The sequence below is a fragment of the Rhinoderma darwinii genome, chromosome 10, assembly GCF_050947455.1.
Source record: "Rhinoderma darwinii isolate aRhiDar2 chromosome 10, aRhiDar2.hap1, whole genome shotgun sequence".
Lineage (NCBI taxonomy): Eukaryota > Metazoa > Chordata > Amphibia > Anura > Rhinodermatidae > Rhinoderma > Rhinoderma darwinii.
This window is the reverse complement of record NC_134696.1, coordinates 89,490,887-89,504,055: the sequence shown is the minus strand read 5'-3', so window position 1 is coordinate 89,504,055 and position 13,169 is coordinate 89,490,887. Positions and strand designations below refer to the sequence as shown.

At 45.0% G+C, this 13,169-nt stretch overlaps 1 protein-coding gene across 4 annotated transcripts; it reads right to left on the bottom strand.

Moving 5' to 3' along the window:
- Window positions 1-370: 370 nt before the first annotated feature.
- NOSIP (nitric oxide synthase interacting protein) lies at window positions 371-12,544 on the bottom strand. Of its 4 annotated transcripts, none has more exons than XM_075840224.1 (9): window positions 12,461-12,544; window positions 10,570-10,665; window positions 8,801-8,906; window positions 7,605-7,686; window positions 6,058-6,199; window positions 5,769-5,902; window positions 4,088-4,275; window positions 1,183-1,291; window positions 371-954 (listed from the first exon to the last, which is right to left on the bottom strand). In XM_075840224.1, exons 2-9 carry the CDS (start codon window positions 10,637-10,639, stop codon window positions 883-885), a joined length of 903 nt encoding a protein of 300 aa, XP_075696339.1. In that variant the 5' UTR covers window positions 10,640-10,665; window positions 12,461-12,544; the 3' UTR covers window positions 371-882. The 4 variants fall into 4 exon arrangements, with proteins under 4 accessions (XP_075696339.1, XP_075696341.1, XP_075696338.1 ...); XM_075840226.1 differs by having other exon boundaries at window positions 12,447-12,533; XM_075840223.1 differs by having other exon boundaries at window positions 12,382-12,511.
- Between the last annotated feature and the right edge of the window lie 625 nt (window positions 12,545-13,169).

The window sequence follows — 13,169 nt, the reverse complement described above, 5'->3', positions numbered from 1 at the left end:
CGTGTAACATGGCTGTGACACTGTCCAATCAGCTACGGACAGTATCACAGCAAGAGCTGGAGAGAGGAGAGCGTGTGTGTGTGTGTGCGTGCGTGCACTCTCACTCTTCAGCTCTCGGCAGACAAGTACCAGACTGTGCAATCTCTCGCGAGAGATCAGTCTTGTCCTTGCTTGCTGAGAGCGTGCGTGCGTTTGTTGGACAGTGTCACAGACATGTAACACGCCCCCTTGCCAGTACACACCCCATTGACAGTTCAGGGGGTTATTTAAATATGGAGCGCCAAATATAACGGCACCGACATCTAAATAACGGAGGGGGGTAGAAAAAAAAAAAGTAAAGTGCCCCAGGATTTGTGCAGCCCTCCCCATTATATGCTGCACATGTATGGGAAGGTGAAAGGTTTTCTTTAAGAAATTAGTCGCATCTTACTGTTGGGGCCTCGGCTGGTTTCTAAACAGCCAATCTAAGTACATCTGACCCAATGTGACTATTCACCAGGCAAGCCAGGCTTTAACTTTTTTTTTTTTTTTTTAATTCAGAAGTTACATTATTCAATGCCACACACAAAAAAAAAAAAAAATACATGACATCAACTAAAAGAATTAGAAATCTTCCACTCATCCGGCAACTGATAGTCCAGAACCCACTGGTCCAGCATCTAACCAAATGCAGAAGATTGACACTTATTTTTCCAGAGTATTGGAATTACTGCTTTTTGCTATCTGAAGGATGACAGACTAGGAGTCTATTGCACGTAGACCTTGACCTCGTTGTCCAGAACATGAGCAATCTGGAAAGCTTGAGAGAAGAGAAAGCAGCTGGAAGGCCAGAACCCGGAGGGAGCTCATGGCTGTAGACGAGCAGATGACGCAGTATAAGCCTCACGCCTGCATGACCGGCCGAGCTTCTTTAGCCTCCAGCTGAACTCCAGACCCAGAGAACCCTGTCCCTCCCTGTAACACAAAGATTAGGATATATCTATCATCCACAGCTATTACATTATCGGGACTGCTCTTTAGGGGTAATTGGGTGGGGTTAGGTGTCTGGGTGGCCGGTAGTCACTGAAGGCTATTTGAGGTATACATACCAATGACTGGTATGAATGAGACGGGGGAGGGGAGCAGATCTATAGCACAATTGTGAGGTTTAAGTTTGCTTCCCCAATTACAAATTCTACATACCCTCTGCAAGACGATGACGTCCTTCTCAGTCAGCTTATCCCCACTGATCGGATCAGTCATATCTTTTTTGATGAGTTTTTCAACACATTCCAGGGTGACCACGGCTCCTCTGAAGAACAGAAAATAAACAGAATAACTGATCAAGGACAATTGTGAAAAATGGCACGTGTTATTTATTACCAGCACGTCACGATACACCTCTGAAGGTCATCGTCCTATGCTGCACCACTCTGGGAAAAGCGAAAACTCTTCCAACTACAATGTCCTACCAGTTCCAGCCGCCATGTTTTTCCCAACGTCTCTAGCTCCATGTCACATGACCCCTTCACCATGGCCCACCCTGAGCATTACCAGATGAAGAACCAGTGGCATGGAGTAGGAGACCACATCTGGACAAGGCCACTGAAACCGGTGACACAGAAGGATTGGAGGATCGTCAATAGTTTAGTCTTAAATTCGGAATAATTTTATATTTACATTACGCATAACATTGCCAAAAGTATTTGGACACCTACGCTAAGTAGTTGGCTCAGCTATTTCAACCCTTCCTAAATAAGACCAGTGCCCTCCAACCGTGGCTCCCCAGATGTTGTGAAACGACAAATCTCAGTATCCCGACAGGGAGTTGTAGTTACAGAACAGTTGAAGAGCCACAGGTTGCAGACAAACATGAGTAGTTGAATGGGAAGAGTCAAAGTGACACATTCATCGGATAACACTTTTACCACAAGTTAGTTGTCAAATATCTGCCCTGATGGAACTGCTCCCGTCCCCTTGAAGTGCTGGATATACTAAAGTGAAAACGTCTAGGAGCAACAACGGATCAGCCTAAAAGGGTAACGAAACTTTTATAAAACTTTTGACAGGTCATAGTGACAGGTCAGAAGTTTTGATCAGTGGGGGGTCCCACCGATCGCTAAAACGAAGCAGCAGAAGCTGTGCGGCTTCATTTCTCTCAAGCGAGCGGCGTACAAACTCATAGATTTTCCAGAGCCCAAAAGAAACTAAAACTATACAGCGCTTCTGCCGCTTTATTTTAGTGATCGGTGGGGGTCTCAGTGATCGGACGCCCACTGATCAAATCTTCTGACATGTCAAACATTTTATAAAAAGTTGACTTACCCCTTTAGCATCCTGCGCTCCCACCCTGTGAGTTTGTGTGGACTGCAGACTTATAGAATTGCTGCTTCCAACCTTGTGGCAACAGTTTGGGGAAGGCTTTTCCTGTTTCAGCATCAAATTCCCTGCTCACAAAGTGAAGTTTGTAAAATCATAGATTATCTGTGGAAGAACTTGAATGATCTACATATAGCCCTGATCTCTAGAAATGGCAGGAAGATGTTCTCCTAGCACCAATATATGTGATTTTTGTGCATCAACACATTACTGCCCATGCAGAGTATACATACATAGACATACACGCCACATTATGAGTCACTACCATTTTCAACCACCAGGTGTCAGCATAAATCTACAAAACTAATCCGTAGCACAGATTAAATCACGCACGTTCTGGAATACAGAAAAAAACTGGATGTCTAGACTGCAGACGAAAAAAAAATGTCCGCGTCGTAAGTGGAGACAGAAATACACATCAGCGCGGCAGAAAACAGACGCATCCTGCACAAAAGGAAATCTGTTCAACAGGCTCATGTTTTGGTCATACTAACGTCACTTAACAAAACAAAAAAAAAAAACTAGAGCCAAGTGATTTTATTTTTTTTCCGAATTCCAGTTTCCATTCAGGAATAATGTTTGAGAATCACGGACAATAAGGATGTATTGGCGAATCGATTCTCCCATTGTATTCTCTTACCTGGCAAATCATCAACTCGGGAAAGACTGTTCACGGATCTCTAAGAAATCTAATAATAATGTCCCCATTGAAACGGTGTTGGGTTACACTGCGGCAACACAGCCCTGATCAACACAATCTGAAACCACGGCAGATTCACCCGTACTCCAACAACACTGTAAGGCTCAGTTTAAATGCGGCGGATACGCTGTGTAAAAGCACGCAGTGTATCCGCCCTGTGCGCCACAGGAGATTCCGGGCAGAAAACCGCACCAAACTGTAGTGTAGTTTTTCGCCCGGAATGTCCACTGAGGAAACCTGCAGCACTTTAGCAGGCTGGCTGCTGCAGCGGTCACATGGGATGAAGCGTCATCCAGGCCGGCCTCCTGGGATGATGTTTCATCCCATGTGATCGCCACTATAGCCTGTGATTGGCTGCAGCGATCACATGGGATGAAACGTCATCCCAGGAGGACAAACTTCTGGGTAAGTATGAGATTTTTTTCTTTTTCTGAGTTGCGTTTTTGCGGCGGAATCGCTGCAAACCCGCCGCAAAAAAAAACGCAACAAGTGCCATTTGTTGTGGGTTTTACCTCCCCATTGAATTCAATGGGGAAAACCTGCAACAAATAAGCAGCGTTTACACAAATACAATTGACATGCTGCGGAATAAAACTCTGCAGTCAATTTCTGAGCGTTTTTGCGCTCAGTATTTATGCAGCGTGTGGGTGAATTTGTTTTATCTCATCCACTTTGCAGCTATTGTATTTGCTGCGGATTTTCCACAACGAATTCCGTTGCGGAAAAAAAAATGCCGTATTTAAGCAAAGTGTAAACTGACCCTAAAGATTGCACTGATGCTGTATTACCAGAGCAATACAGAAGGTTTTCTATTCAGCTACCGAGTCCCTGCGACTATATATCTCCATACGCTATATAATGAAAATGGGGACAAAAGTGAGGAGTCCGGACACCAGTATAACACACTCATGATATGGTGCTAGGGAAAAAGTATAGAATATGGTTTCATTTTCATGATGCATATTAAACGGATACTTTTTATCAAACAACAATTCCCACAGTGATAGAATTGCATCTCAAACGACTTACGAGGGCCGCAGAACTGCACAAGGTACGGAGTTGCCCAGCATATCTCGAGTCACGGCGCACACGTATCGGTCTTGTCGATTTATGAGGCCCACGCGATCCACCTTGTCATCTACCGGAGTGAACTTCACAGAGACCAAGTCTTTCATCTTCAGAGACCTCCCGCTCATGGGGCAGTACACCGTCTTGTCCTGTATCAAACAGAGAACAGCAAGAAAGGAGGTTAAACTGGTAACTGGCGGCAGACTTTCTATATGGTCTCTGTAGAAGTGGCACAGATGCCAGCTGTCCTGAGCGGGAGATAAAAAGAAATCAATATAACGATATAAAAAATTAATTCAAATCCATCGTGCTCCGCTTACAACGTTGTGCCCCATAGAGGTCACTTTTATGATCTTCAGAAATGTAAAATCAGATTTTAGCTGGGTTTTCCCTGTAGGAGCCTCTATAGACTTGAACGATTCTTGTGCGTGGGTACATTGCATTAGTATGTGGGCGAAGCAACCCAATGCATCAAAGTACATCTCAATGTTCAAATGGAATACATTTTGGGATATTTTGGAGAGTTTCCCATTGATATGAATGAACGTTTCTATTCATATCAATGGAGGTGCCGACAACAAAGCTTGGATTCCAGATCTCTGAGCTAAAAGGCCTTTTCATTCTATGGATCAGTAAGGGTCACAGCTGACAACTGATAAGGCTATATTCACACGTACCGTTTTCTGTGCAGTTTCAATGCACAGAAAATGAGATTTGATTTTGATCAAATCTTGTTAAGAAAATTCCGCAAAAAAAAAAATACCCTAAGTCCCCCAAAAATGCCTGTGCTGCCTCCTTAACGTCTGAATTAGGGATCCTTGCCAGGTACCTTCACAGTAAGGCCCTGTTCACACGGAGTTTGACGCGGAAACCGCGCCGAAAATGCCTCCCATTCCGCGAGTGGAAAAACCGTCTTGCAGTACAAAGAAGCGTCACGCCCTATCTTTGGGCGTTTACGCCTCGGACCTTCCATTGACAATGGGAGGCAGAGAAGGCGTATTTCGCTGCATTTTTTTGCCCGTAGCACTCAATGGGCGCGAGCGAAAAGCACAACGAAAATCGCGGAAAACGGCGTGCAGGCAGGTCAAAATCTGCCTCCAAATCCCAAATGGAATTTTGAGGCAAAATTTTCCTCCTGCAAAAAAAAAAAAAACTCAGTGTGAACAGGGCCTAAGCAGTCAAATATATCCAACCAATAGACACAGAAGGTTAGACACGAAGAACATGGCAGACACGCTTCCGAATGGTAAACGTTTCCATCACCAGCCCCACTGACTTCAGATGGAAATGTGAAATAAAAAAATTGGAAGTTCCGGTATTTTTACCATGAAAGTCAATAGAGAAACGAATGGAAATAAAAGTCATACGTTGCCTTCCCCGATGATCCGCTATAAACACATACGTGCCGCAGGGTATTACTGCCTGTGTATGGGAGGTACACGTTAATATACTGTATATATCCACTACATTACTTGTCCAGAATCCATGGCCATGAAGAGAAGAGGTCAATCATTTGGTCATGAAATAGTTAAAGGAGTTTACCCACCAAACACATGTAATCTTCTATCTACAGGATCGGTGGTAAATGTATAAATCTCTGATCGCTGGGGGATTTCTGTTCAAAATGGAGAGCGAGACTCACCGGCTTCTTCACCAGCGTGGATTTTGCTTCTGGTGTCAATGATGGGATCCAAAAGCTGGGAAGCTGCTTACTCTTCCCGTCAGCTTTCTGCTGACCGCTGCCGCTGCTGCCGGCCTCTGCTGCTCCGCTGCTCTCTAGTCATAAAATATATATATATGTCCAATCAGAAATTAAACTTTGGGTAAAAGTGCAGATCAGCGTTTTTTTTATTTGCTAGTTTAAAGGGAACCTCCCTTACACACTGCGAGGAACACGTCACACTGACGGGCACGCGAGGCGCGGACGTTACCTGCTTTCCTTGTAAAGGGATTAAGCGGTTTACTGATGATTGACATTTCTTTATCGAGAAAGACTTTCATCTTGGATTCTTTGGCAGCTTTGTTTAATTCCTCCATTTCTGTCTTTTTCTCATTCTTCTGTTTGTCATAGGCCTGTGGGATAGAAGAAGAAGTCAAAACGCCTCAGACGCAGCGACACTTATTCAATTCTACAAACTAGTCGTAGATTCCAGAAAAATCTGCCAAATGTTCTCAGCGCTGCAGTGCGCCCGTGTCACTGAATAGTCCCGTCTTATTCGCATTATTATTATTTCTTTACAGTGGTTGGGGGTTGTTACCTAGCAACCACTCATCGGACAGCATGGCAACCACCAGCTCTGTGCTTCGGTTTCAGTGCGATTTAGTGGTCACCTTATTAACCCATTTGCTGCCGCAACACATTTTAAATATTTGATATACACAAATAAAAATCGGATTATAAAACTAAATACACATACGTTCATATTATAGGGAGGTGGACACCGAACCAATTGTAAAAATGCCACCCATCACTTTACACTTATGGCCGCCTTAAAGGGGTTATCCAGCCAGTAAAAATTGATGGCCTATGCTCAGCATAGGACATCAACAGCTGATGGGTCGGGGTCCGACTCCCGAGACCCCCCGCCGATCAGCTATTTTTAAGGGGGTGCAGCACTCGTATGAAAGCTCCTTCCCCTTCATTTCTACTTGCTCACTGTGCATCTCGAACACGCATTTAGTGGCGATTCACAGGTATTGCAGCCTTTTCTCCCACCGAAGTGAATGGGAGAAGACGGCTGGAAAACCCCTTTCATGCAATTTCGCTGTAGTAGGGAGGAGGGGGCACAATTCCTCTCTGATTAGTAAAAGAAGGGGTGCCTGTATCCCCCTGGGGGTCACTGGAGGCTGCACGGGGGTTGCGATGACAGTTTCAGGCTGTGATCTTTCTTCCTGCTCTCACTTGCAGTTCCCTCCCTCGCCTACAGGCACACAGTACCAGAAAGTAAAACGTTTCATCCGACGTCCCAGCTCCACCCTGAATATTGCACCTAGAGCTTTGAGCCTGGTATCATTTCAAATCTAAACTTTAGCCCTTATATTATAGTCGTTGCAAGCCACCACATTATACGTCCTTGGCAATGAAAGGGTTAATGAAAGTAGCACCCATAAAATGTTAATGGGTACGGACAAGACTTATGTTGAGACTGCAAAAGCAAATCTCGAAGAGTTTTTCCCTCTCATCTAAGGCTACGTTCAGGTTCGGCAGATTTGGTGCGGATTCTGCACCGAAAATCAGCAACAAGTTTTCAGTACAACACGAGTCAGTGGGTCTTACAAACTCCCATTCACATGCACTAGATTTTCCGCTATGCCGATTATGTGCCAGATTTGCCGTAGATTTTCACCCTTTACAATTCAACGGGTCATACCCACTGCAAATCTGTATGTAACAAGCGGCTTTTGCTGCAGATTTCCTTGCACTGGATCTGAATTCCCCAAATAGTCTCCATTCTTAGAACAAAAAAAATATTTTTACCTTCATTTGACGAGCGATTTCCTTTTTCTGGTGTAAGATAAACTCCAAAATTGCTTCTTTCTCATAAATGTATCCATCCGGCCTGAACAAAACAGAAGCGGAGAAGTCTTAGGCCACATTTAGAAGAGCGGGTCTGATTTTTCCTACATTTCTTGTGCGTTGCGTATTGGCATAGGGGGGCAAGCACTTCATTTTTTTTTTTACATTTATTTCTCTACTTTTCTATGTATTTAATGCGTGAAACACGAGCAGCACAAGGATATCGTTTTCACGCACCCATAGACTTCAAAGGGGGACTAGGTGCATGAAAACGCCCCAATATAGGACATGCAGTGAGTTTCACGTAACGGACACTCGCCTGGTGAAAACTCACGCATGTCTGAATAGCCCCATTGAAATGAATGGGTCCGTGCTCTGTGCGTTATTTCAACACGCAGCACACGGACGAGTATTACGCTCATCTGAACGAGCCCTGACCAGGGGAAACTTTTAGTATTTCAGTTCTCCATTTCAATGTGCCATGGTTTTTAAAAGTCTCCTCATTAAATGAAGTCTATGAGACCGAGTGCCCCTATGAAAACACTGAGGCCCCATGCACACGACCGTATATTTCATCCGTAATTACGGACCCATTCATTTCTATTGCCCACGTACACATTTCAGTATTTTTACGGATGGGAGTCCGTGCTGAAAAAAATTATAGAACCGGTCCTATTCCTGTCCGTAATTACGGCACGGATTCTCCAATAGAAGTCTATGGGCGCTTCCATAAATACAGACTGCTACGGATGTGTATCCGTAAACCGTCCGTATTTACGGAAGCGTTGCTATGCAACATGGCGGTGAGATCGTTTGCAGTCTCTCTCTTTTTTACGGATCCGTATACACGCATCAAATACGTACCATTTATATATAAATGAAATACGGATCTGTATTCAGGGACAGTATTTCCAGATAAATAAAAATACGGTCGTGTGCATGGGGTATAATCTGACAGAGAACGTGTGCAGGAAGTTGTGTCATGGGGACACAAACACAGAAACTCTTCTCATTGGCTCATATAACTTTAACCTGTGAAAACTCGACTCACAAATTAAATATTATCCAACATTTGCACATTTTAGACCAAAGTTTAGAGGCTTTAATTCATCTCTTCTGACCAGCCTGTCCCGGATGCCGGGTTTTATGACACTTACGTTACTACCGGGTCTTTACACGGCTGTAGGGACAAGCAACAGCAATCAAAATCTTTCACGGCATCTTTGCTGAGACGCACGGTCTGAGTGCCATATCCCGAGGCGGCTGAGGACACAAGAGGTCAAGGTGTGATTTATCAGAGCAGAAAACAGCGCAGAATGCTGGGAGTAAACATGAGAAGTTATAGGTGCTGTGATCTATGTAAATTGTGGTCAGCAGGAAAAATACACCAAATCTACCGCAGCGCAAAAAGATCTCATATCCAACACTGTAAACGACGTCATTACTATAGACATTCAACAGTACTAAGAAAACCATTCATTGCTGGGATATAGAGGCAGCGTACGGTGCAGCGGATTGTCAACTCCAACCTACTAAAGTGACTCAACTGTAAGGCCACGATCACACACACGCAGTTATGATGCAGTTTTTGGCTCAGTTCTTTTTAGCCAAAAGTGGATTCAAAAGAACGATCTCCTTTATTTTGTGTTCACTCCTGTTTTGTTTAAAAAAAAAAATTGAGCCAAATACTGCATCAAAACGGTGTGTGACCTTGGCCTATAATGAACACCTAAACGATTTCCTGTGCGGTTCTTTAACAGATGAGTGTTTGGCCCTAATGTGCAGAATATTCAGTGTCCAGTCACATGTGGATTATTTGCCTTGTATTTCCGTAGCGGAAAACTACAATGTATACCTGCGGGAAAAATATTCCACAACGGAGACAGATTTCTCTAGTTCTTGTGTTGCGGAATATTTTTTCCCCATGGGCGTACATTGTAAAGTCCTCCACAGCCCACGTATAGGCTATGTTCACACGGAGTATTTTGCCGAGTTTTTTGACGCGGAAACCGCGTCGCAAAACTCGGAAAAAACGGCCCGAGAACGCCTCCCATTGATTTCAATGGGAGGCGTCGGCGTCTTTTTCCCGCGAGCAGTAAAACTGCCTCGCGGGAAAAAGAAGCGACATGCCCTATCTTCGGGCGCTTCCGCCTCTGATCTCCCATTGACTTCAATGGGAGGCAGAGAAAGAGTATTTCGCGCTGTTTTATGCCCGCGGCGCTCAATGGCCGCGGGCGAAAAATGGTGCGAAAATCACCGCGAAAATCGGCGTGCAGGGAGAGGAAAATCTGCCTCAAAGTTCCAAACGGAATTTTGAGGCAGATATTCCTCCCCCAAAATACTCCGTGTGAACATAGCCTTACGCTGCAGAAATACAAAGCAAGTACGGCACATGTGACTTTACCTTTAAGGGTTTGTCGAGAATGAGAAAATCTCCTTCGGCCGCCCACATTTAGAAACAATAACATTTGTAACACAGATCCTTTGAAATTCTGCTCTATTCCCTGAGACGCCGCTCCATGGCGGTCACCGCTGCTCCGCTTTTTAGATTTTGGTGCGGTGACATCCATAATGAAGTCACATCTCGTTGTAGCTGCAAGTCAGGGAGAGGTTTTATCCATAATGAAGTAACATCCCACTGCAACACCAGGATGCAACCTCCTTGGGCCACAATTTAACATTGGAGCAGCGGTGACTGATAGGGGTGAGAGAATATATTATATCTCAATATGGAAAATATCTCAATACAGCCAGGAGACCCCCCCCCCCTCCCCCGGCACGCAGTCAGGAGGGCCCCCCTCCCCCCGGCACGCAGTCAGGAGGGCCCCCCTCCCCCCGGCACGCAGTCAGGAGGGCCCCCCTCCCCCGGAACACAGTCAGGAGGGCCTCCCCTTTAGCATCTCTAAAAACACAGATTAAGACTAACCCGTGTCTTTCCTTTTCTCATAGTAGGTGTAGACGGCCCCGGCTGTGCAGTTTTTTCCGTGCCTCGTCATTTTTTTATCTGAGCGAACATAAAACTCTGTAAATAAAAAAATTATAATTTAAAAAATAAAGCAGCCTGAAATATCTGTACACAGATAAATAGCACATAAAATGCATGACAGAAAGTAGAGATCTCTGTACAAGCCTCCAAGTGCTCTGCGCTCGACAATTAGGCCTCGGTTATATTATACACAGTCGAGTCACATTATTATGACCACCTCCTACTTTAGACGTCAGCAGCGCGTAGCCCATGAAGGAAGTGATGAGTTGTGGCTTGGTGGGTATATAAGGTGTGGGATCGGCTGTCTGATCACATATCACTCGTTGTTGTCATGGGTAAAAGGGGCGATTTATCAGAGTTGCTATAAGGGATGATTATTGGCTTTCGGGCCCAGGGTGGCAGTATTTCTCACACAGCGCAGTGTGTGACCTGTTCGCGTGCTGCTGTGGTGAAAGTGTATATCGTGAGAGGACATATGGCACCATTGGGAATAACCGAAGTGGAAACTGTGGAGCACCACGTGCCATTGATGTGAGAGGTGAACGTCGGCTACGAAGGTGCGCGAGGGCTGAACGACACGCTACAGTGGAGCAGCTCACCGTGAAAATCAACCAGGGGGCTACCAGACATGTGTCTAAAACAACAGTTCAGCGAACCCGACTGCGTATGGGGCTCCGAAGCAGACGGATGGTCACTGCTCCTATGCTAAATAAAGGTGCATCGGAAAAAAGGCTTCAATTTGCACAGCGGTATCGGAATTGGACCACCGATGATTGGTAAAGAGTTGTCTTCTCCGATGTCACATTTTCTGCTTCATCGCAAGAAAGGACGTTGGCGTGTGAGGCGAGAAATATCAGAGAACAAACACCCTGCAACCATTGCTGGAAGAACACGAGCCGGTGGCGGCAGCTTTATGGTCTGGGGTATTTCACATGCCATTCTCTGTGACCCTCACCCATGTGGAAGGCTCCGAACCGATTTGAGTATGAATCCATCGTTGCAGATCACGCCCCCCCCCCCCCCCCCCGTGTTTTTTGCTGCGTTTTTTTTCTGGCTGCTTATGGAGATGTTTTTCTATAGTCAATGAAAAACAGCTCCAAAAAAAGTCTCAAGAAGTGACATGCACTTTTTTTGCGGGAGTCTTTTTACGCGCCATTTTCAATGGAGGGAGATTAGGGGCGTTTTCTGGCGCAGATTCCGATATGGTCTCCACATCAAGAAAACACTGTGCGAACAAGGCCTTTTACTAAAGGGACCCGCTAGTGATGTACAGACTGTCGACGTCCATTAGTGGAAGCCCTCAGACATCAGCGATGACCACCAAGGAAGCCTCCGTTATTTATATCCCACTGATTGAGTCAAACTTAAAGGAGTATTCCCATCTTACACATTTATGGTATATCCAAGGGACATGCGATATATCTCTGATAGATATCTTCTATGGGAGCTATGGAAATATCCAAGCAAGTTATTTACATTCCACTGAATGAGCAAAAATTAAAGGGGTTGTCCATATGGCGTAATAGGTCATAAAGGCATCATACATCTGGAGAAGGGTCGTCCTGATATGACAACCCATTTAACGGGTTGTTAGTATAATCTTAAACGTCATAGAGACGGGTCAAAATAGAACAACACTGCTGGAGAGCGACAGGTCAGTGCCCTCTTCATTTGCATCAAAACTACAACTCCCAGCATTCCTTCCCAAGCACTGCTAGGAGTTCAACTACAGAAGACAACAGAAATGTTTACCGATGTGAGGCGCGACTTATAAACAGACACTGACCGCGCCGTCCGCAACAGGAGTCTTCACTTACAGGACCGTGTTTACCTAGGAAGTGTCGCTCTCTACGAGAACCCGGGTGTCGCAAGGTAATGACGTATCAGCGCTGCCAGTATCTGACACGTGACCGGGGGAGAGGCGGGGCGAACGGGAGACGTTGCTATTTTGACTACGTCATTTGGGCGGGAAGGGGAAATCATTGATTCTGTCTCTGCAGAACGGTGTGAGGCAGTCAGATGCCTGCGCTGGTTTTATTACCGTTGCCATAAAAATAAACGAGTATCATGGCTTACTCTAATTCTTTTATTACAAATTTATTTAAAAAAAAAAAAAAACATGGTGTGGCGGCCATTGGTTCTCAGTTGGGGCATGATGGGAGTTGTAATTACATAAGCTGGAGAGCCACTTATTGAAAACCACTGTGCTATATATATATATATATATATATATATATATATATATATAAAATCGTGTATATATTATATATAGGGATGTATTCACACCGTATGTATCTTCAAGGAGCATGTAGATACGCAATGGAATTTACCAAAACCCTAAATAGCAAATGCCAGGGCGCCCCTGTATCAGTGCCACCCCATATTTAATGGCAGCGTTTCCCACTGACATGGCAATAAAAGGCCTCTTATATGTGACTTCCTCTCCTGGCGCTGATCTCTCTCAGCAGAGATCAGCGGCATAGAGTGCTGTGTACCGGGCGGGAGTTGACAACGATTGCCGGCTTATGCCCGGCCGACTT